Below are 23,068 nucleotides of genomic sequence, written 5' to 3' on the forward strand. Positions count from 1 at the left end.
AACCTTGGAACTTCATCTTCTGGACATGAGGCCATTTTGGATACCGTGGTCAAGGACTGTAAACAGTTCAACATTAAGACTGATGAGCTAGAAAACAAATGCACAATCATGAACTTGCACTTGGTTGGCATACCTGAAAACAGTGAGTCAGGTAACAAGGGCATATTTCTGAATGTCTGGAATCATCATATTGGATTATGTGACTTTAGAAACTATACTAACTAACTTCAGCCATGAGATTCTACATTGGATAATGTTTCAAAGAGTATGGCAATAATAGCCAGGTAGAATATACTCCATCCCTCCTCACCCCTCCACCACCACCACACAATATTTTCACCAGACACCTGTGCCAAGGGGCAAGTAGAGCAGAGTGTTGGGTGCAGAAGTAAAGTGTGTTTGCGGAAGGTGATAGGAGGAGGAGAGAGGAGGAAGAGGGAAAGGGGGGAAGGGGAAGGTATGAAGTGGGCAGTAGAGTGGAAAGGGTGGGTGGAGGAGAGACGGATCGGGGGCAGCTGTGAGGTCAGGAGTAGAGGACAGGGTTCTGGCACTATAAAATTTAGCAATACATTACTCACTAAACCCTCTCTCTGAGGGAGAAAAGTGTGCAAGATGCTAAAGCTACAATGAATTACAGTGATTTAGTAGCAAGGAACTACTGTTCTATTTCTGCACCAGATATTGACAGTACTTAAGGGAGAACCGGGAATTATCTCAGAAATAGGACTCTAACTTTTCATTACTAATCTTGAAGTAAACACCAAGGGATATCACGAACCTCTCTCCAATGGCCAAAAGTAGTCCATATTTTTAGAATTTGAAAAAGCAGATATTTCTGGAGAAATAATCTAACAAAATGAAGCTTCATTTGAGACTTTTACAACTTACTATATTCGAGTTGTTTTAAGAAAAGATTTTTTTTTTCTGTTGCAATCCTTGTTATATTTGCTAGCTGGGAATTCAAGGATAGGTTGTTCTTATTGACCTTTGGGTATGTTATATTAGCAATCCTTGGAACAAGGAAGGATGGAAGGAGGATTCTTGAAATAGTTTCTTGTCTGGCTATTTAGTATTTGACTTACAAGGTATAAAGTGTTGATTTAAAATTAGAGAGTTCTGTTTTGTCTATGGAGTCTGTGAGACTGGCATCTCTGGAAAGGTTAAATTTATTTGCTGCCTGAGAAGGGGATGGTGAAGGATAACACCTGGGTGATTAGTTATGAAAGCACTTCTCCACTTTCGTGGGGTTTTTTAAACTAAACTAAACACATGCTATAGATCACATAAAAACGGTGACTATATCTAACACTTCATTTGGTTGCCTGAATTTTGGTCAAATAGTTTAATAAAAACTAGTTATGATAATTTACCAATGTTAAATTTTGTTCTCCCTCTACTACAATATTTCACAGTACTCAGCTGTGCCAGTGCTTATGAAGGAGCACTTACAGGGTTACTTTACATGTCCTCTTATTGAACAAACACATACTATGAAAGCTACTCTTGTATCCTTCTTTGAGATGTATGAAATAAATATAAAATTAGTTATTGTTGAGATTTGATTTATAACTATAAAGACTACCAAAATGCTAATTTTTAAAAATGTTGTATTTACATTTGTTAAGTGGACTTTAAAACACCTTTGACATTAAAGAGTCAAAATGCTAAAGTTTTAATTATAGCAAAAAGCACATATACGAACTTCAATTAATATTTTTAAAAGCAGCATTATCAAATTTTCTATGTAATGCAGTAACATTTCTAACTAAAGATTATTTACATTATTGTGCTTTTATAACCTCCCAAATATGAATCTAACACATACACACTAACGTACTCACTCGTAATTTTTCTTTCTTTCTACACGGGGCACCCTGCGCTCCATTATAACTGGATTATTCCTCCTCACCTTTCACAGCCTGGAGGCTCCTCTTTTTAAAAACAAAAAACACTCTAGCTTTAGAATGTTCTGCCAGCAGGTAGAGCTCTTCGGAGAAATGACTCCCTTTCACTCCCCTGTCAATTGCCCAAGCTAAGATGACAAACTATCAATTCTAATTAATATCATTACAACAGATTAGATATCTCCAGACAGGATACTTTATCTTATTTGTTTATTATACAAAAAATGGAAATGAAGAATTACAGCAAAGTCAGATCCCAAGCTCTCAATCTCTCTGTAGGAATGCTCCAAAAGAGAAAAAGGAGGCATTGAGGTATTTCCCCTGCAGCTTGAATGTAATGCAAAATTTGGTGATAGCCTGCATGTGGTCTTGTAGAGCACCAGGTGCCCACTTAAGAGAAGGAAAAATTATGGATGGGTAAGTAAAATTTTCTGTCCTCTCTTGTGAGCAACTGGTGCTCCAAGATCCCTTAGAACTGGGAAGTAGCCAGCAGGAAAACCAATCTTCACAAATGAGAGAGAAATTTAAAACAAGGAAAATTTAACCTAAAGAATAGATAGCTTTTGTTTGAGGGGATTTTTTGTTTGCTAATTTTTTGCTTTTCTTCTTTCTTTCCACACCACATGAAGAGTTTTAATAAAGGAAAAGCAAGAAAGACGCCAGAACCCTTTGTCCAAAAGTCAGACAAAGAGAACACAGCTTCTTTAAAGTGATGGATAAGAATACACTGAACACCAGGTAACCACATAGCGAAGTTATTTGAAGGAAACATTGTTCTCCATGGGGAATGGCCACGTGTCTGAATGAGTGAGCCCTCACAGAGGGAGGGCAATCTTGTATGCACAATCTGTAGATCTGACAAGTTACTGAATTTATCCATCTGAAAATAGTGGACATAGATGCTTTTGTACCCTTTATGTCCCTCAACTAATCCTGAAATTGCATCCAATTTTATTTAGTTTTATATAAACAAAATTTGAATGACCTGATCACATCTAAAGTACGCATATGATTCTCCTAGTTGTAGAAGGGCTTGGTACACACAGAATGACAACAGACTGGCTGAAGCAAAAAGAATTTTGGGGGACAGAAAATTCTGGTGCAGGCCTGAGAATCACCACTTCTGGGAACAACTGCATATAAGGATTCCAGATGAATAAATCCCCTGAATTTACTAACTCTCCTGACCAATGTAACTGCTAACAGGAAAAACATTGAATAGCAAGTTACAGGAATACTCCTCCATACATTTATTAAAAGAAAGTTCAGGGATTACTTGAAGTATATGATTCTACTAGTCTCTTGACAGCATTTCTGTAGACACATATCTTTAAGGAATGAAATGTGAGGCTGCTGCAAAAGAAGGACTACAAGTAGAAATACATTTTATGTTTAAAAATGTAGGTCTGAATATCTTCCATGCAGAAAGATAGGATGAATAATACACCAACTGATCGCAATACAATATTTGCACTTCTTGCAGTACTTCATAATGTTGCCATGGCAACTGGCTATGATTTCTACTGCCATCACCAGCTACCAGTATACATCGTATGTAAGTGGAAAAATCATTTAAATAATAACACAAGAAAAGCCATATTGGGTCAGACCAAGGGTACATCTAGCCCAGTATCCTGTCTTCCAACAGTGGCCAATGCCAGGTGCTTCAGAGGGAATGAACAGAACAGGTAATCATCAAGTGATCCATCCCGCCGCCCATCCTCAGCTTCTGGAAAACAGAGACTAGGGACATTTATATAATATGTAATAGAAAAAACTTAGTAGGCTTATGATCGTTAAAATTTATTGGAGATCTGAGGCCTCATTAAACTTGCACAAAGGTTTCTCAGCTTGTTTCTGTCACACCTCTAAATTAGCTTAACATTATTAACTGCAAAAACCATAGCATTGCAAATATATATATTTATGGACCTTATTATAATCTTGTCTGTTTTATTCTGAGTCACAGAGATGGACAAGCCTTGTACTCAACAAGGGCAAAACTGAACTATTTTATCATTAGAGATCGAGACTACCTCTAAGCTTTATTTCAGATAAAAGCCGCGAGAAGCTAAAAATATTCTTGGAATAGGAAAGATCTCCCACCCCAACACACAGCATTAGCCTTATCTGGAATCTCAGTGAATTAACTGGATGACATCTTTTTTTTTTTATTTTGTTTCTTTTTCTCTCCCTTTTTTTTAAATGAATTGACTGCAGAAATCACTGCAATTAAAAACAAACAAAAATGTACCTGTAATTTTTGTTCTCTGAATATACTGTGAATAATGGTATGGCGCACCTAGGCTTCAGTCTCAGGACTGAGGGCTAGAAACAAAATTAACTAAAACTTCCAAAAAGGAGGGTTAGAATGGCGTTTTTCATCATTGTCTAAAGCACTTGTGGACAGTGAATGCTGTTGTAAGACTTTATATAGAAAGATATATAGATGTAATCTTGTCTTTATCAAATCTAACCATTAGAGCTCATCAAAACATTTTAGTCAATGCTGAAACATCTCATGGACATATACTGGTTTAAAAAAACATTTGCATTGTGAAGTTTTGTTGAGAAAGACTCATATTCTGGTGCCTAGGTCAATGCCCTGGGAGACTCAGGTTCTAGTCCCTGCTCCACCTGATTCAGAGTGATGTGAGATGAAGTATTCTACTCTGAATCAAGGAGAGAAGAGACTGGAATCTGCATTCCAGGCCAGTGCCCTAATTACCAGGCTGTGGAGTGCAAAAGTATCAGTCTCTTCCTCTCACCCACGTACTCAAAGGTTGCTATGAAGCAGCAGAGGAGATTACTTACTAGGGATGTAAAACGTTAAATGCATAACCGGTACATATTAGTCTTACCGGTTACATATTAGTCTAACTGGTACGTATTAGTCTAACCCTTCTTAACTGTTAACCCCTGGGCACTCCAACCAGCCCGGAGCGGCCCCAGCCGCGCCACCCAGACCAGCCCCAGCCGCAACAGCCCCAGCCCTACCAGTCCGAGCAGCCCCAGTCCCAGCCGCACTGGCTGGATTGGCTCCAGCCATGCCATCTGGCCAGTCCTTTAATCGGTTAACTGTTTAAATGAAATATTTTAAATCGTTTAAACGGTATTTACATCCCTATTACTTACTTGTAACTGGAGGTTCTTCGAGATGTGTGATCCCTATTTATATTCCAAAAGTGGGTGCACATACTTGTGGGGTGGTGGGGGTTGTGGAGCTCCCTCTCGTGGTAGAGGTGCCAGGTCCAGCTGAGTGCTTCTCCCAAGGAGTTCTGCATCCCCAGAAGGTACACTGCATAGGGCATGACACTGTGGGAAAGACACCAGTTCCAGAGGCAGATGGCCCCTGTGCAGAGCAACAGAGACATGGTGCCTCCCTGTCTGTTAATGTATGCCACAGAGGTGGTATTGTCCGAGAATATCTGGATGTGCCGATCGCAGAGAAGAGGCAGGGACACATGGCAAGCTAGGCAGACCATGTGCAGTTCCAAGTAATTGATATGCATGTTCACCTCGTTGGGAGCCCATGTCCCTTCTATGTTGTGGCCATGTAGATATGCACCCCATCCAGCTAGGGAAGTATCCGTGGTAAGGATGGCTATAGGGACAGTAGTGGTGAATGGGAAGCTGCATAGCATGTTGCCTGGATCGATCCACCAGGTGAGGGAGGTGCAGACCGAAAGCAGGAGAACGAGGGCCAAGTCCCGGTAGTTGATTTGGGAACTTCAGACCAAGAGGAGCCACAGTTGTAGACAGTGCATGTGGAAGCAGGCATGAGGTGTCACATGGGTGCAGGGCGCCATGTGGCCAAGGAGGAAGAGACAGCAGTGTATTGTCATGCACAAGTTGTGGCACAGGGTCGCCATGAGGGCAGCAAAGCAATCCGCTGGGAGGGCCCAAGTTGCTTCAGAATCCAGGAACACTCCAATGAAATGGATTCTCTGCATCGGGAGAAGCATGGATTTTTCCTTGTTGACACAGATGCCGAGGGAGGCAAGGAGCAAGTGGAGACCAGCAACAGCTGATGTTGTTTTGGTGAGGTTGGTGCCACAGGAGCCAGTCATCCGTGTAAGGGAACACAGAGTGTCCCAGACAGCAAAAGTGGGCTGCAACAATCGTGAAGACCTTGGTGAAGAGTCTTGAGGCCGTGGCAATGCTCAAGGGGAGTACTCTGAACTGACAATGGTTGTCTCCCAAGCAGATGTGGAGGAACTTGCAGTGAGTTGGGTGGGTGTCAAAATGGAAGTGTATGTCTTTCTTGTCAAGGGCTTTGAACCAAACCTCCGGGGAAGGGAGGGAATGATCGATGTGAGCGGCACCATACAGAACTTGGTTGGTGCCAGGACGCGACGGAGGAGGTGATGGTGGCTGATGGGCACAGAAGCTAGGATCTGGGGAACCATCAAGCAGGCTCCTGGTACCAGGTGTAGGTGGGCTGGTATGGGGGTAGGGAGATGGACAGAATGGCAGCTTATTGTGCCGGCAGCACGGGGCTAGGTTGTAAATCCCCAGAGACCAGAGGATCACCCTAGAGTCATTCAGGAAGTGAAGGGCCTCATCCATCTTAGCAGAGAACAGTTTGTCCTCGTCTAAGGGGAGGTCCTGGATGGTGGACGGACTTCCCTGGGAAAGCCTGAAGATTCCAGGAAGGCCTCTCAGGGTATAACACCACCTGTGGCCAACAGGCAGAGGATGTGTCTGCCGTTCTCACTGCTACCTGAAGACTGATCTTGTCAATAAAGCGGTCTTCCTCCACCAGGGCTTGGAGCCTGTGTTATTCATCCTGTGGGACATCCTCCAAGAATTCTGATAGCTTAGCATAATTATTGAAATCATACTTTGCCAGCAAAGCCTGGTAGTTCGAAATGCGAAACTGCAGGGCTGCGGATGAGTAAAGTTTGCATCTGAGCAGATCCAGGCACTTTGCTACTCTATCTGAAGGGGTGAAGGTAGAGCAGTGCTGACTTGCCCATTCTGTTGCTGTGTGGACCACCAGCAAAGTCAGGGAAGGGTAAAAAAAAAAACAGAAATCAGCCCCTTTGGATGTCACAAAGTAGCGATGTTCTACTCTCTTAGCTGTTGAGGCACAGGACACTGGGTTGTGCCAGACCGCTCGAGGGGGTGGAGGATGGCCTCACTGATGGGCAGAGCCATGTGTTCTGGTCCTTGAAGCTGAAGGTATCCAGCAGCTGATGGGGTTGGCCCTGGACTTCCTCACAGGGGATACCCAAAACAAGGGCCACTCTCTGCAGCAGCCCCAGTATAGGCGGTGATAATCAGGAGGCAAGAGGGTTGGGGGAATCAGGGCTTCATCCTGATAGGAGGATGCTGCCATCAGGCCAGCCACACTAGGTCACTTCTGGGTCCAAGTTGGACAGTTCCAGCAGAAGGGATCAGATGAAAGAGTGCGAGGTCTGTGAAGGTGGGTACGGCCAGTGATACAGATCCCATGTGGGCCATTGCTGCCATGGGGTCAGGTCCAGTGGGTACTATGGGCCCCAAGAATAGGGATACCACCGTGGTGGGACTGGGGGTAGCCCATCTGGTATGGCGGATGTGTCCAGGAGTCTGAGCTGCACTGGCATACTGGGGAGAATGACGGCTCTTCCGCTGAAAAGCCCTCTGAGTCTGAAGAGGCCTGCAGCAGGGCCATCAATGTGGGCAGTCCTGCGACCGTTGGGTGTGGATCCCAGCCCAGGAGGAGTGGCACATCCGCTGATGTAGGTAGCTGTGGAGCCAAGAGGAGCAGGGATAATGGATACAGCAGGTTGAGGTGCACCTTTGGGAGCAGTGGTTCAACCCATCCAGGTGTTCAGGACACATCCCACTGACTGCCAAAGCGTGGGAAGGGGATGCACAGAGTAGAGCATGGGGATTCCCGTTGAGGTGAAGAAGCATGCCTCGGAAGGCTGTCATGCTGCACAGCCAGCACAGGAGCCAACTGTACCAGTGCCTCTTTCTTCCTCTTTGCCTTTTTTCCTGCCACATGTATAGTAGTAGGGAGTGACATAGTGGGTTCTGCATGCAACATCTCACCCAACCAGGCACAGCTCGGGCAGGAAACGCGGTGCATCAAAGCAGTCCAGGATGGGGACCTGCTGTGATGTCCACAGGATAACTTGCAGCTCTCTTTGGCCTTCTCGTGCTTTGGGCAGGAGGGATGAAGAGGATGAGGCGCTCACCACCGGTTCCACCAGTCCAGAATTGGGACACTGCACGGGGCTGGAGTGCTTCCTCCATGAGAAATCTGCAAAGAAGCAGGAGACAAGCCTTGCAGATCCACAATAGAAAGGACCTGCAGATGTCACAACACGCTGTGAGATGCGCTCCCTCTAGGAAATAGAGGCAGCGGTTCTTAAATCCCAGGACATGAGGGCACAGTAACCTGATGACATCAGGGTGGGCCCTGAACAAGGCAACTATTGATACTAACTACAAGTTATGCACACAACTAAGAGAAACAATTGAATTAAATAAATACAGTGTATGATTCTCCTCATGGAGGCTACAAGTGTGAAGAGAGAAGATTCTGACTACGATCATGCGGCGGTAAGAGGGACTAAGAGTGTATCTCCCTGTGCAGCCTCCTATAACCTCGCATGAAGCAATGGAAGACACTCATGCAAGTCAACGGACACTGCTGCTGAAAACTTCCAGCTCTGGTGCATGCTCACCCCATTTGTAATACATACAGGGATCATCACTCAAAGAAGAATCCTCATCCTCCAGATAGTTCTACTAAAGGTGACAAAGGAGACTATGGTGGGTACGCTCACCTTATTCACATGAATAATCCCATCAACTTCAGTGCACTACTCACGTGAGTTTGGTGAAAAGGATTTGGACCTATGGCTAATAAAGGCTATGCTAAGTATGAAAATATCAAATTGAATGTATTTAAGATATAGCTGCATAACCATGCTCTTCTCATCTCCATGGAGAACAAGGAACACTGGAGGCTATGATGCTCTATCTGTATGATTATGACTCTCCTGAGAGTTCTAATTCATGTGCATCTGACGAAGTGGGTATTCACCCATGAAAGCTTATGCTCCAATACATTTTTTAGTCTTTACGGTGCCACAGGACTCTGTTGCTTTTTACAGACCCAGACTAACACGGCTACCCCTCTGATACTTGACAGGTTAATCAAGACACCTGGGGCCAATTAAGATCTTTCTAGAAGGCAGTGGAGACAGCTAAATTGACTGGGACACCTGAAGCCAATCAAGGGCTGGCTGGAACTAGTTAAAAGCCTCCCAGCTAGTCAGTGAGGTGTGTGTGTGCCAGGAGCTATAGGAGGAAGCTGTGCTGCTGGAGAAATGAAGCAGCACAAATCCATACCAGGTGCAAGGAAGGAGGCACTGAGGTAACAGTGAAGGGGATATTGAGTAGGGGCTGCTGTGGGGAAGTGGCCCAGGAAATTGCACATGTCCTACTTCCAAAAAGTCAGCTACCATAACTGCTAATTTTAGGGTCCCTGGGCTGGAACCTTGAGCAGAGGGTGGGCCTGGGCTCCCCCCTCCCCTCCCTGATTAATCACTGAGACTGGGAGACAACAGAGACTATGCGAGGGAGGGTTGCTTCTCCTCACCTTCCTTGTTGGCTTATGATGAAAATGGCTCAGTAAGCTGTGACCCTTGCCTCTAGAGAGAGGAGGGCTATGCAGATGGTCACAGTGAGCCTCTGAGACTAGCAAAATCCGCCAGGAAATGCAGGACCCATGGAGTCAAGGACAGAGCTTTGTTACATAGGGTGTCACTGCCAAATGTGGTAATCTAGAAAGCATCAAATTGAAAATAGGCAGAGAGACTACAGAAAAAATTGAAACAGGACAAAAGTAATCATCAGTACAACCCAGAAGCCTTAAAATCCACCTGTGCTGAAAGAAAGTAGTGGTGGTTTGTTTGCCTGTTTGTTTACATTTTAAACAAGAACTCTGTTTGTTGATGGTGCTTACCCTGCAGAGCATGAAATGCCTTGAAGAATAAAAAGCAGTCAGGAGATGGTCTTCCTGAATCTTTTTCAACTAATGAACCAAGTAATTTATCTTCAAAATGTAATAGTTAAACTATTACATTTCAATATAGTAGACATCTAATTTCACTAGTAGAACCACTTATTATAAACAAACATATTTGGCTCTCTCCGTTGTCAGGGTATGGACAAAATAAACTAATTAGACTTTTCTTTCTATGATCACTACACATATGTATTCATATATCATGAAGGAAGTGGGTTGAACAAATGACTGAAAGTCTATTCAGCACAGAATCCATACTTTAAATGACCATACCTAACAAACTGCAAGGGTGAATTAACAACTAATTTCTGCGGCGAATCCACTGACTGCATATAATTATGTATATGGAGCAGCCTTCAATCTCTTGAACCAATATACTACATGTTGCTCAGGACTTAAAAATGACATTTGCCGATTCAACAAATTACTTTTAAACCAGTAGAAATCATTCTATAATACATGGTGTGTACAGTGAATATGAATTTTAAAATGTGACTGCAAGGCCAATGTAAAATATTTATTAAATTCCATAATCCAACATGCTTCGGTTTCATTTCTTATGACTATGTGGAAAACGTGACTTTTGTCGTTTTTTACTTTTGTATTTTTTATTTTTCAGTTGGTAATGATTTATGCAAGTAAGGACTCCAGTAAAACAGCAGCAGCGTGAAACTATCAATTGATTTAAAAACATGCCTTTATAAGTTTCTCTATGGAGAAGAGATTATATACTATTTTGAAAACAGTTTACAAATGAATTAAATTGGGGAAATAAATGTATCGATGAAATGTGGATGCCTGGAAAATGTGTACTGAAATAACTCAAATTTTGAAAATACATCAGTTTAGTAAGAAGTGGTAGCTTTACATACTATGTTAACTGTTCTGTCTAGTTCTCTACAAAGATACTGCAATATTCATAAAGAAATGCACAAAATGGCATCTTTATATAATTGACAAAATATGTATTTTTCCAGTCATATGTATTTTTCCAGGATCCTCTGGTAAAGCACCAAGACTGCTGCAATGATTACGCACAACATCGCAACTCAAACAGGTCATGGCATGTTAAATGAAAACAATGTGGCTTTTGTGACTTTATATCCCAAATTTAAAATGTTGGTTTGCATTTAAATTTCCTTACAAAGTTTAGACAGGATAACTTGCACCGACTTTGCTTTGCAATCATCCCCTCATACCCCCAGCCAGAGCCTTCACCCCCTCCCACACCCCAACTCCCTGCCCCAGGCTCCTCCCGCAACCTGAACCCATTTCTGACTCCCAGATAGAGCCATCACCCCCTCCCACACCCCAACCCCCTGCCCCAGCTCAGTGAAAGTGAGTGATAGTGGGGGAGAACAAGCCACCGAGGGAGGGGGAATGTAGTGATTGGGGGGTGGGGCCTAAGGGAAAGGGCAGGGCCTTGGGGAAGGGACAAGGCTAGGAAGTTTAGTTTTGTGCGATTAGAAAGTTGGCAATCCTAGCTGTACCATCTTATCAACCGACTTGCACTGACTCCATCTTATCACCACAACAAGCTCTAACTGTTAGATGGTAAGGCTGAAGAAAAGACACCGATGTCCAATTTCAAGCCTTGTTTATTCTGATGATTTCACTGTCTCCACTGGCCTAGCAGTGATCTCTCTAGGTTGGAGCACAAGCATATTGATGTGGCAGTGTAGGGAAGCATAATTATACAATGACAACATGCTTCATTTTCTAACATTGTCTAGAGTAAAAGTTAAGTTATTAAACTTTTAAAATAGGGACTTCCTTCATTAATATGACTATTTGTACTGTGGTTGCACACAAAGTTCACAAATAAAAGTAGGAGCCTATAGTGCTAGAAGCTGCACAAATATAATAGCATTATTGAGCAGTTAACCTTTGGAATAATATTTTTGAAGAATCACAAAAGAAGTAGAGTATCTTCTAAAAAGAAAACCATGTTCTTTTGTGTCTTGAACAGCTTCTGACTGCTAACAAACAGAAAAGTATTTAGGGCAGTTAAAAAAAAAAGATGTGCTAGAAATTAAATTTAACCCATTTTTTTCTTGCCAAGTTTAGGATTATAATTAGCAATCATAGCTTTCATCATCTCCACCCAAGGTTTTTGGACCAAAAAAGAATGAGTTAATAATGAATCAGAAGAGCTTGACTCAGTTATTAGTTATTTCAGACACATGAAAGCTGTCTAAAAAACTTTTTTCTCACCCTTAAGTACTTGTTCAACAGGAATAATTTTAATTTTTTAGGCTTTTTTCCTCCTCATTTCCTGCGTTTCCCACCCAAAGTTTTTAAATATTTGGCTACAGAATTAGTACTATTGAGAATCATGGGAAACTCTCTGTGGCAATGTTAAAGTTATACTTGCACAAACAGCAATGTAGAAGTTAGCCATGTTAAAGAACTTTAGTAGGAATATTTAACATTTAAATTGCATGTAAGTTACTATTTTTGCAGTATATGAATTAATATTTAATTCACTGCTCCATCTACCACGTCCTGGTCACTCATCTAGAATTCAGTGTCTCTGCCATTATATATATATCTGGATTGTGAATGGGAGCAGATTGGAGCTTACAGTTAAACTCATGAGGATGAGAGCTGCAAGAAAACACAGATGATATTGTTCACCAAGTATCTATCAATAAGAAGCACTGTCCTCAAAAAGCAATGCTTTGCTCTGTCACATCCAAAGAGCCTGCATTCCAGCCATGGTATGGAAGCAGGCAAACTGCAACAATCCGACATTACCCTCACCAGAGAATATGGGTTGGACCAAACACAGTGGAGAACTGGTACCCAAGTTAATGTCACTGTAGCCAATCCCCAGCAGCTGTGCAGAAATGTGTTACCTGTGGATATGTCAAAAGGAGCATATCACAATGCTGTAGCTGCAGAAATGTCACTGCAGCATGCACTGGGGCCTGTAAATGCAAGGGATGTGTTGGCACATAAAAACGTAGGAATGGCCATACTGGGTCAGACTAAAGGTTCATCTAGCCCCGTATCCTGTCTTTCGACAGTGGCCAATGCCAGATGCCCCAGAGGGAATTAACAGAACTGGTAATCATCAAGTGATTCATCCCCTGTCACCCATTCCCAGCTTCTGGCAAACAGAGACTAGGGACACCATCCCTTCCTATCCTGGCTAATAGCCATGGATGGACCTATAATCCATGAATTTATCTAGTTATTTTTTGAACCCTGTCATAGTCCTGGCCTTCAGAACATCCTCTGGCAAGCAGTTCCACAGGTTGACTGTGCACTGTGTGAAAAAATACTTCTGTTTGTTTTAAATCTGCTGCCTATTTCACTTGGTGGCCCCTAGCTCTTGTGTTATGAGGAGTAAATAACACTTCCTTATTTACTTTCTCCACACCAGTTATGATTTTATAGACCTCTGTCATATCCCCCATTAGTCGTCCCTTTTCCAAGCTGAAAAGTCCCAGTCTTATTAATCTCTCCTCATACGGCAGCCGGTCCATACCCCTAATCATTTTTGTTGTCCTTTTCTATACCTTTTTCAATTCCAATATATCTTTTTTGAGATGGGGTGACCACAACTGCATGCAGTATTAACTGTATTAACCATTGCTATCATGGTCACATGGTGTTACTTCCATCCATAAACTGCACACATTTGATGAGGTTGGTTTTCTTCTCTGCCACCTTCCTCAAGAATGTGGGCATACCACAGAATTATACCGGGACAATATGATATTTTCTGTCTTATTATCTAGCCCTTTCTTAATGATTCCCAACATTCTGTTCACTGTGTGGAACTGTTAAATTATTCCTGTCTAAACAATGTGTACAACATACAGTAACTGTCTGCACTGGAATAAAAATCATAGAAATTTACTAATTTTTCAAATTTTATTTACATTTTGAACTCCAATTTAGAAGGTGAAATATTCAAAATTCAGTTTGGTAAACTTTTTTTTTTCAGGTTCAGCATATTTAAATTATGAAAGATAACTTGTTTAACTACTTTACTCCAAAAAATGCCTTGACATTTTATTTTATAGAAAATGTGCTCAATCAATAAAAGAAAAAAGTCTGACTCATCCTTGGTTACTACTACAGGTTGGAATTTTTCTTTAATGTTCCACAGTGCCACACGTTCTCTCTACATATCTTTATTATGTTGATGGATCTCTGAATTCCCCCAAGACTCCTAAAGGTCTCTCTGCTTTGGGGCAACCAATTTTAATAATATTACACTGTTCTACAAGATCCTTTTTCTTTGTGCAGTGGGGCTGACATATCCTGAGTTTAGAAGATATATTATCAATGATACCCTAGTGCATTTTTATTATAACGTACATGTCAACAGGAGTTAAAAAAATAACACCTGCTTATGTATATTCAAACTGATGGACCTGAAAACAGATGATATCTTTACTTAAAAATTGAATAAGTACAACACTGTTCACAGGGAACCATGAATGCTCTCAAAGTCAATTTATTCATTCAGTTACATTTAGAAAGAACACAGCAACAGTCTACAGTAAACATGAAGTGCATAAATGTGGTTCTTAAAAATAATTAGAGTATGTAAAAGATTTATAGTAGTGTTATGGGGTACAACTGTAATAAAAAAGAAATGCCAAAATATACCACCACACAAAGTAATAGTGAAATATACACACAAATACGAACACTTCAAAGGGGGTTTTTTTATACATTTTTCCCCTCAACCCACAGAAGCAATACATAGACTTTGCAGAACTTTTAGACTTGAGAGCCATTTTAGCATTGCTCTCTGTCATCCAGCTACATTGAACCCACGGCAAGATAAATCAAACTTTAGATTGTTGATGCCAAGATCATCTTTTTGCCCCTCAGATCATATCCATCAAGCAGCAACAGATTTTTGCTGTGTTTCAGAAACTTTTAAGGCCTGAGACCCAAATAAGCAATACTTCACCTAGCAGTTTATCAAGAATGTGGCAGCAGGTTACTTGTCACAAAAGCCTGAAGAATCTGCCACTTACATTTAGTAACTATGAAAGCAGACTTCAAGACATCCATCAATTATGTGCTGAATAATTCTATTCTTAAATGATATTTTTTCACTTTTTTAATATCCTTTCATTAGATATTTTAGACTTATATCCAAAATATATAATGCTGTTATGGAACACTGTTGATTTCTGAAGCTACTTTATAAGTCTTCCTGTTGATAAAAGGAATGCTAAGCTGGATATTGTGAAAGTTTAAAGGATCACTTCTGGTTGATTAAGTTTTCTTGATTTGATATAAAATTCCCATGTTGTGTTCTATATTGTACTAGGAAGTACAAAATATTATGCTCTTGAAAATGGCAGGTTATGTATGACTAATTATTTGGACGTTAATGATTTTGGAAGGGTACAATGCCATTCCCAATTAAATCTCATGGAATAGTTATCTCTTGAGTTTTAATATTTTATGGGACCATGGGCTAAGGTGTTGTATCCTTTTTCCTTTGTTCACTATTAAAATGTTGTTTTCATTGCTACACTACACAGAATATCTTTTTATATGTGATAACTGTGGTTGATATTTAGTTCTTCTATGCGTTTATTTTCTCTCTCCTTCCTAATATGAATACTGAAACTATTTATATTACTCTTCTGAGAAAACTTTCACTTGGTATATAATATATAACTAGTATTGCTCTGATTACCAAGGAAAACAGGGCAGAGTGCAGGGATGGCATATAACTGTTGGGCACACTATTCAGCTATGAAGTAATCAGGAACATAACTGAATATTTTTAATGGAATTCTTGTATTTGTATCAAATTGCTAACAGCATGTACTGCATATATTGAAAAAAATACACCAAAGTAAAAGGTAAGTTAGAAAAGAATATCTGAGAGCATTATAACTAAGGATCTCTTTATACAGTGAATGTTTTGATGTCCTTTTTATTTCTTAATTTTTTTCAATTCACTTTTCTGACTCCCTTGCCTGCTATATTTATCATCTTCTCTTTGCTTTCATATACCTGCACCAATCTCCCCCAGCCTACATCTCACATCTCATTTTGTAACTGGTCCCCCTTTCTTCTTTTCACTTTATCAACAATGGAAGTGTTGATGCCCCTTCATGTCCTTTTCCTCCCAACTTTACAACATTTTCTCCCTTGCCCCTATGCATTTCTCTTGCAAGACTCCCAGGGGGTATCTCATCTTCTTTCAGGTTTAAGACCTCAAAGGCTGGGACTGCCTTTATAAATCTAAAGGCAACACGAAAGCAGTGGACATGTTATTCCTTGACTTTAGCAAAGCTTTTGATATGCTCTCCCACAGTATTCTTGCTGGCAAGCTAAAGAAGTATGGGCTGGATGAATGGACTATAAGGTGGAGAGAAAGCTGGCTAGATCATCGGGATCAATGGGTAGTGATCAATGGCTCCATGTCTAGTTGGCAGCCGGTATCAAGCAGAGTGCCCCAAGGGTTGGTCCTGGGTCCGGTTTCGTTCAATATCTTCATTAATGATCTGGAGGATGGCGTGGACTGCACCCTCAACAAGTTTGCAGATGACACTAAACTGGGAGGAGTGGTAGATACGCTGGAGGGTAGGGATAGCATACAGAGGGACCTAGACAAATTAGAGGATTGGGCCAAAAGAAATCTGAATAAGGTCAGAACAAGGAAAACCATGCGAGTCTGCACAAGGAAGAAGAAATCCATGCAAACTGGCTGCAGACTAGGACTGAATGGCTAGGGGCAGCAGTTCTGCACAAAGGACCTTTGATTACAGTGGCGAGAAGCTGGATACGAGTCGACAGTGTGCCTTTGTTGCCAAGAAGGTTAACGGAATTTTGGGCTGTATAAGTAGGGGCATTGCCAGCAGATTGAGGAACGTGTTCATTCCCCTCTATTTGACATTGATGAGGCCTCATCTGGAGTACTGTGTCCAGTTTCGGGTCCCACACTACAAGAAAGATATGGAAAAACTGGAAAGAGTCCAGCAGAGGGCAACAAAAATTATTACGGGCTGAGCACATGACTTATGAGGAGAGGCTGAGGGAACTGGGATTGTTTAGTCTGCAGAAGAGAAAAATGAGGGGAATTTGATAGCTGCTTTCAACTACCTGAAAGGGGGTTCCAAAGAGGATGGATCTATACTATTCTCAGTGGTGGCAGACGACAGAACAAGGAGTAATGGTCTCAAGTTGCAGTGGGGGAGGTTTAGGTTGGATATTAGGAAAAACTTTTTCACTAGGAGGGTGGTGAAGCACTGGAATGGGTTACCGAGGGAGGTGGTGGAATCTCTTCCTTAGAGGTGTTTAAGGTCAAGCTTGAGAAAACCATGGCTGGGATGATTTAGTTGGGGATTGGTCCTGCTTTGAGCACGGAGTTGGACTAGATGACCTCCTGAAGTCTCTTCCAACCGTGATATTCTATGATCTATTTTGTACTACACACCACATTATCTGTTCTTAATAATAATTTGAAATACACAAGTGATTTTCATGCACATTAGAATGGACTACTTTACAATTTTGTTCACTTTTTTTTAAATGTAGACTCAAAAGGCACCCCACATGCCTTCAACCTAAGAAAACTGATATAAAGATGGCCCTTAAAACTAATATTCCATGCTATGAGGATGAAGTTGCCCCAGAGGAAAAGCACATCCTGATGATTTTTAGAAATGTTTGTTTTGCAATATATACTTGAAAAGAAGGGAAGTTATTTAAGTCATGTTTTCTCATTTATACCCTTAGAGACCTGGAGATGTCAAATTAGGTATAACATTCATAAATGAGCCGATGCCAGGAAGCTCTAGGCAGCATAACTCTTTAGAACCTACCTAGTTTTCCAGAGCTGGAGGATACTGGAAAGGATACTTCCATATATTCCTGGCTGGCTTCATATGACCCTCCCTATTTGAGCATTTATGCCTTCTGTCCTGAGCACCTAAGTCCTGTCAATAAATGGAATAACCAATGCAGGGGCCATAAGAAGAAAGAAGCCTCAATACCATGGATACAGCATTTAAAAACTCTATATAGATTTTATTCAGAAAACTTAACATAATTTAAAAGCTAGAATACAAAAGGGAAATAAGATATCATTACCTTTGTATATGAAACCAATGCATGTTTTTGAGCCGATAACTAAAGGAATTCTACCTGAAGAATTGCTTTTGATTTATACACAAAAAATAACGTATAAGATCTGTAGTTTCTACATAATCAAGCATATAATGTTTGTTTTATTCATGATTTATAAGCTTTTCTCCGTTGTTTCATTCGCTAGACAGATTTTTTTTTTTGAAGAATTAAACAGATGGTCAAACTGAAAAGTAATGTGAAATTTCAAAACCCTGGCATCCCTAGCAAATAATTAGGCTGGAATAAAGAACATTATGAAAATATACATGCAAACAACTAGCTCTATGAAGTAATGCAACACGCATTAAAATGAAGCCTGCAGCTAAATCAAGCCAATAGAGAACACTAAGCACTGGACAGTATGGTGTAGGCCAGGGGTGCCCAACCTGAGCCTGGGAAGAAGCCAGAATTTACCAATGTACATAGCCAAAGAGCCACAGTAATACATCAGCAGCCCCTCATCATCTCCCCGTCCCAGTGCCTCCCGCCCACCGGCAGCCCTGCTGATCAGCACCTCCCCATCAGCTGTTTTGTGGCGTGCAAGAGTCTCTGGGGGAGGAGCAAATGGCTGGCTCGGGGAGGGGGTGGGAAGGGGTGAAGTGGGGGCAAGGTCTGTGGCAGAGCCAGGGATTGAGCAGTGAGCACTCCCCGGCACATTGGAAAGTTGGCGCCTGTAGCTCTAGCCCCGGAGTCAGTGACTATAGAAAGAGGAGCATATTAACTTCTGAAAAGCCGCATGTGGCTCCAGAACCACAGGTTGGCCACCCTGGTGTAGGTCAAGGCCTTTCTGCAGTAAGACGCAACAGCCATAGTAGGGCAGCAGCAGCCATGAGCTAAGAAGCAGGGAGTCACAATACAATATTGGGTAGTTAAGAAGCATTTCTGCCCTACTAGCACCAACAGTGACCAATCAACAGAAATATCTTGAGATGTGTAAACAGAACTTTGAAAGATAACATTGTCTAGCAAAACCACTTACCAGCAATTTCAGTTGAAAAGACACTGTTGATTGCTTTTGTCTGTTCTTTAATTTGTAATACTTCATTTGCTTTCCTATAGTTATCACTGTACTGTTTAACTTATTTTTGTCAAAATTTAACTCAACTAAGTTGGTGGGGTACGATTGCTTAAAGAATTTTTATGTAATGGGCTAAAATTGGTGAAAAATTGATGTAATGCTTTAGTTTAAATGATTGGTTAAGTTTTAACTAAGTAAAATACAAATTTTAACTACATGAACCAGGGTCCAAAAGGAAATTCTTTGGCACCTAACTCCAAGACACGGCCCAAGATCAGAGCTGCCAGACCTCAACACCCTGCAAAGCATACTGTGCAGAAGCCAGAGTCCCCACATGATTTAATCTTGACTGGCCATCAAGGAAAGTTTGTCTGCCTGATTGAGAGTGGCAAGCACTGTATGCTTAGCATGTGTATTCTGATGATCAATTATTAATAAATATAGGTTAAGGATATTACTGTGTAAGGCTCTTTCACTGGGAAAAGGTCCTGCAAACCCGCAAGGTTACGCCCTGAGCCCAGGATGGGTGGGTATTTAAATTGACCCAAGTTTTGCACCAAGCCCAGGACAAATTAACTGGGTTACACCTTGAGCCCACGGTATGCTACAGGTGGGGTACCCTAGACAGTGAGTGGGTTCCAGAAAAATAACTTGATGCAGAAGATTTTCAAAAGCAGAACACTGGTATGCAAAAGAATAGTTATTTACTAAATATTTCTACTTCTGGCCAATACTTAACAGAGAGAAACAGCCTAGCAGGCAAACATGCTCTTTATAGCTGGTTGTCAAGTTTCTTTATTGATTGCACCTTCCTTGCTATGACAACCAGAAGCACAAAATCTTTATTAGGAATGTGGAATTAACAAGTCTTAGAAAACTTGAGATTCGGGAAATCAGAAAGCACATATTTTCCCTGAACACTAAGTTCACTGTGTGGCCTTAGACTTCCAAGGGACTGAAAAAATAGATCAGACTGATCAATATGCAGTCACTAAATGTACAACGATCAACCTTGAATCAGCCAATTAACATGTAACACACTAAGTACATCTCAGATAGAGACATGGTACTAACTGAAACATGGAACCACACAATGCTGGGGAGGGAGGCTTTACTACTCTTGTTCCCCATCTTTCTCTCTCTCTCTCACACCCACCCACACCCCTGAAAAAAGTTACATTAGCCAAAAGAAAGCCAAAGTAAGACAAAGCTTTAAAATTTTTCAACCTGTTTGTTACTCATGTGAATGCATCCTGGCCTCATGGATGCAATTATTATTATTCATTAAAACCACCACATAATGTTCTTGCAGTGTATTGGATTGTATATAAATCGATGTCTTATGAGCCCTTTAAAACTGTGTCTAGAGACTTTAGATGGTTATTCCATTTTGCCCCTTCACAGGCTGTAATTATTGTAATTTTGAAAACTACCACTCATCAACTCACCTGAGATGACTGAAAACTGGCCCTTTGATCTGATAACACTGTGACTGTCACATGGAACCACCTCTGACTGCAAACAACTCTGTCTCTTTAGAGACCAGAAGGTGACCTTCTACTGGTGTTTCACTATTATCAGGGATGTAGAGGGCAGGATGAAAAGTTGCAAGCCCTTCCAATTTCCCAAAGCCAATAGCCACTCATTTCTCCTCCCCTTCCCCCCTCAAAAAAAATAAATTAGCAGCATATGCAAGAGGAGTGTCCAGATATTTTTCCAAAGTTGGTAAAACTGGTGACACTTTTGTAAGGCTGAATTACTGAACCTATGACTCCATGATGGAAAACATGGATTGAAGATCTTTTTTCAAATTTGCCAGAAAATAGTTTTATGGGCACAGATTTTAAAATCTGAAATAATCAGATGTTTGTCTATCTAGACAACCTCTTGGTCAATCTCTCAAGAAATTATTTCAGTTAAATTACTTTCAATCTTTTTCAGGATAATTAATGAGATGGAAAATCTTCCTCTTTTCCTTCATGGGAAGGATCAGCTCTATAAACATGGATATACTGCCTAAGCTGTCATAAGTCTTACAAATGGTCAGATGTGATTTCCCAACTATACTATTCAAAAAGCTTGCGTGCAAGAACAACATTATTTGCAACCTTAGTCTAGGATTAAAATTACAGAAAGGAGCTCATGCTCTTATATCAGAACTCATAGACTCATAGGTCAGAAGGGACCAATATGATCATCTAGTCTGACCTCCTGCACAAGGCAGGCCACAAAACCCTGCCCATACACATTTATAACAACCCCGAACCCATGACTGAGTTATTGAAATCCTCAAAATTGAGATTTGAAGACCTCAAGCTGCAGGAACCACCAGCAAAGCGACCCCAGGCCCCACGCTCGCAGAGGAAGTCGGAGAAACCTCAGGGCCTGCCAAATCCTGCCCTTGGAGGAAATTCCTTCCGACCCCAAATATGGGATCAAGCTAAAACCCCTTGAGCATGTGGCAAACTCCCAGCCACGCACCCAAGAAAGGAATCTCTTGCAGTAACTCAAGTTCACTCCCATCCAAACCCCTCACAGACCATTGAGCAAGTACTTATCTGCGATAATCCAAATCAATGTGCCAATTAAACATCCATCATAACATCCCCTCCATATACTTATCAAGCTTTAGCTCTAAAGCCAGATAAGTCTTTGCCCATACTTCCTCGAAGCCGATTCACAGAACTTACTCCCCTATATGTTAGATAACTTCGCTAATTCAAGTTCAAACTGTTAATATCCAGTTTGTACCATTGTCTCCGGGCCATATACTAGAAAGCTTAAATAATTCCTCTCCCTCTCCTAGCGTTAATCCCATCCTGATCATTATATAAGCAAGCCATATCCCCAGAGCCTTCTTTTGGCCAGGTAAAACAAAGCCAAAGCTCTTTGATCTCCTTTCAAAGGCTGATTTTCCATTCCTCGATCACCTAGTTAGCCGTCTCTGAACCTGTTCCAGTTGAATTCATCCTTCTTAAACATGGGAACCTCAGAACTGCAACAATATTCAAGTGCGTGGTCTCACCAGCGCCCGTATATAACGGCACGAACACCTCCTTCTCTTGCTGGAATACGCTCGCCTTGATGCATCCTTAAAACCGGATTTGCTTTTTAACAGCCATATACATTGGCAGCTCTATAGTCATCCTGCTATCACCACATACCACAAGGGTCTTCGTACTCCCCGTGTCTTCCACTGATGCGGTCCCCAAACGTATTATCTAAAATTCTTATTATTAATCTAAGTGCAGACTGACTTTGCACTTTTCACTATATATTATTCAAACTATACATTACTTCAGTTTACTAGAAGGTGGTCCAGATCTTCCTGAATAGTATTCCGGTCCTTTCGTTGTTAGCTATACCCACTTTCGTGTACGAATTATTAACACATCCGCTCTTCTGTGCAATGGTCAGTAATACATAGTTACTAAGATCAGTCCCAACCGATCCTGAGGGACTGTCCGTAGTAACCTCCTTCCAGCCTACAGTCACCTTCATTGTACATAACCCGCTGGACTAGTCTCCCTTTAACCAGTTCTTATCCACCTTACAACTTTCAATCAGTCCATCTTTTCCAATTTAACTAACAGTTCATGCGGAAACGTGCAACGCCTTGACTGAAATCGAGGTAAATTAGATTTACGCATTTCTTTGTCTAAGTAATATCGTCACCTTATTCAAAGCAAGAGATCAGGTTGGTTTGCACGATCTACCTTTAGTAAAAATCCATGTTGCAATTGTCCAAATATTGACATTGAGCTCAATTGGGCCTTAACCACTTCCCCTAAAATTTTCAAGACCTTACACGACGACCAGACTGGTCCAAGATGGGCGGACGCGTCTAAAGGGGGCTATAAATAACGGGAGGGACCGGGAGTCACTTCTAATCTCCTTCTAAAACAACTGGAGAGGATATAAAGGAACTACTACGAGCCGCAATGAAATTGCGAGCTCCTGAGCACGTGAGGAAATATTTTATATACATGCGCAATCTCT

At 41.4% G+C, this 23,068-nt stretch overlaps 1 protein-coding gene across 10 annotated transcripts in view; it reads right to left on the minus strand.

Moving 5' to 3' along the window:
* Positions 1-23,068, minus strand: part of SRPK2 (SRSF protein kinase 2) — a 323,924-nt gene that overhangs the window by 143,112 nt on the left and 157,744 nt on the right. For 4 of the 10 annotated variants that reach the window (XM_032787351.2, XM_032787346.2, XM_075064643.1 and 1 more), the window contains exon 3: positions 4-87. The exons of 4 other annotated variants lie outside the window; for them this stretch is intronic. In XM_032787351.2, coding sequence (XP_032643242.1) covers positions 4-87 — 84 coding nt within the window. Of the gene's footprint in view, positions 1-3; positions 88-1,841; positions 1,932-17,747; positions 17,862-23,068 lie in introns of all 10 variants that reach the window. 2 more of the 10 variants (XM_075064641.1, XM_075064655.1) reach the window with 2 other exon arrangements.

This window comes from Chelonoidis abingdonii, chromosome 1 (assembly GCF_003597395.2).
Source record: "Chelonoidis abingdonii isolate Lonesome George chromosome 1, CheloAbing_2.0, whole genome shotgun sequence".
NCBI classification, from domain to species: Eukaryota; Metazoa; Chordata; order Testudines; family Testudinidae; genus Chelonoidis; species Chelonoidis abingdonii.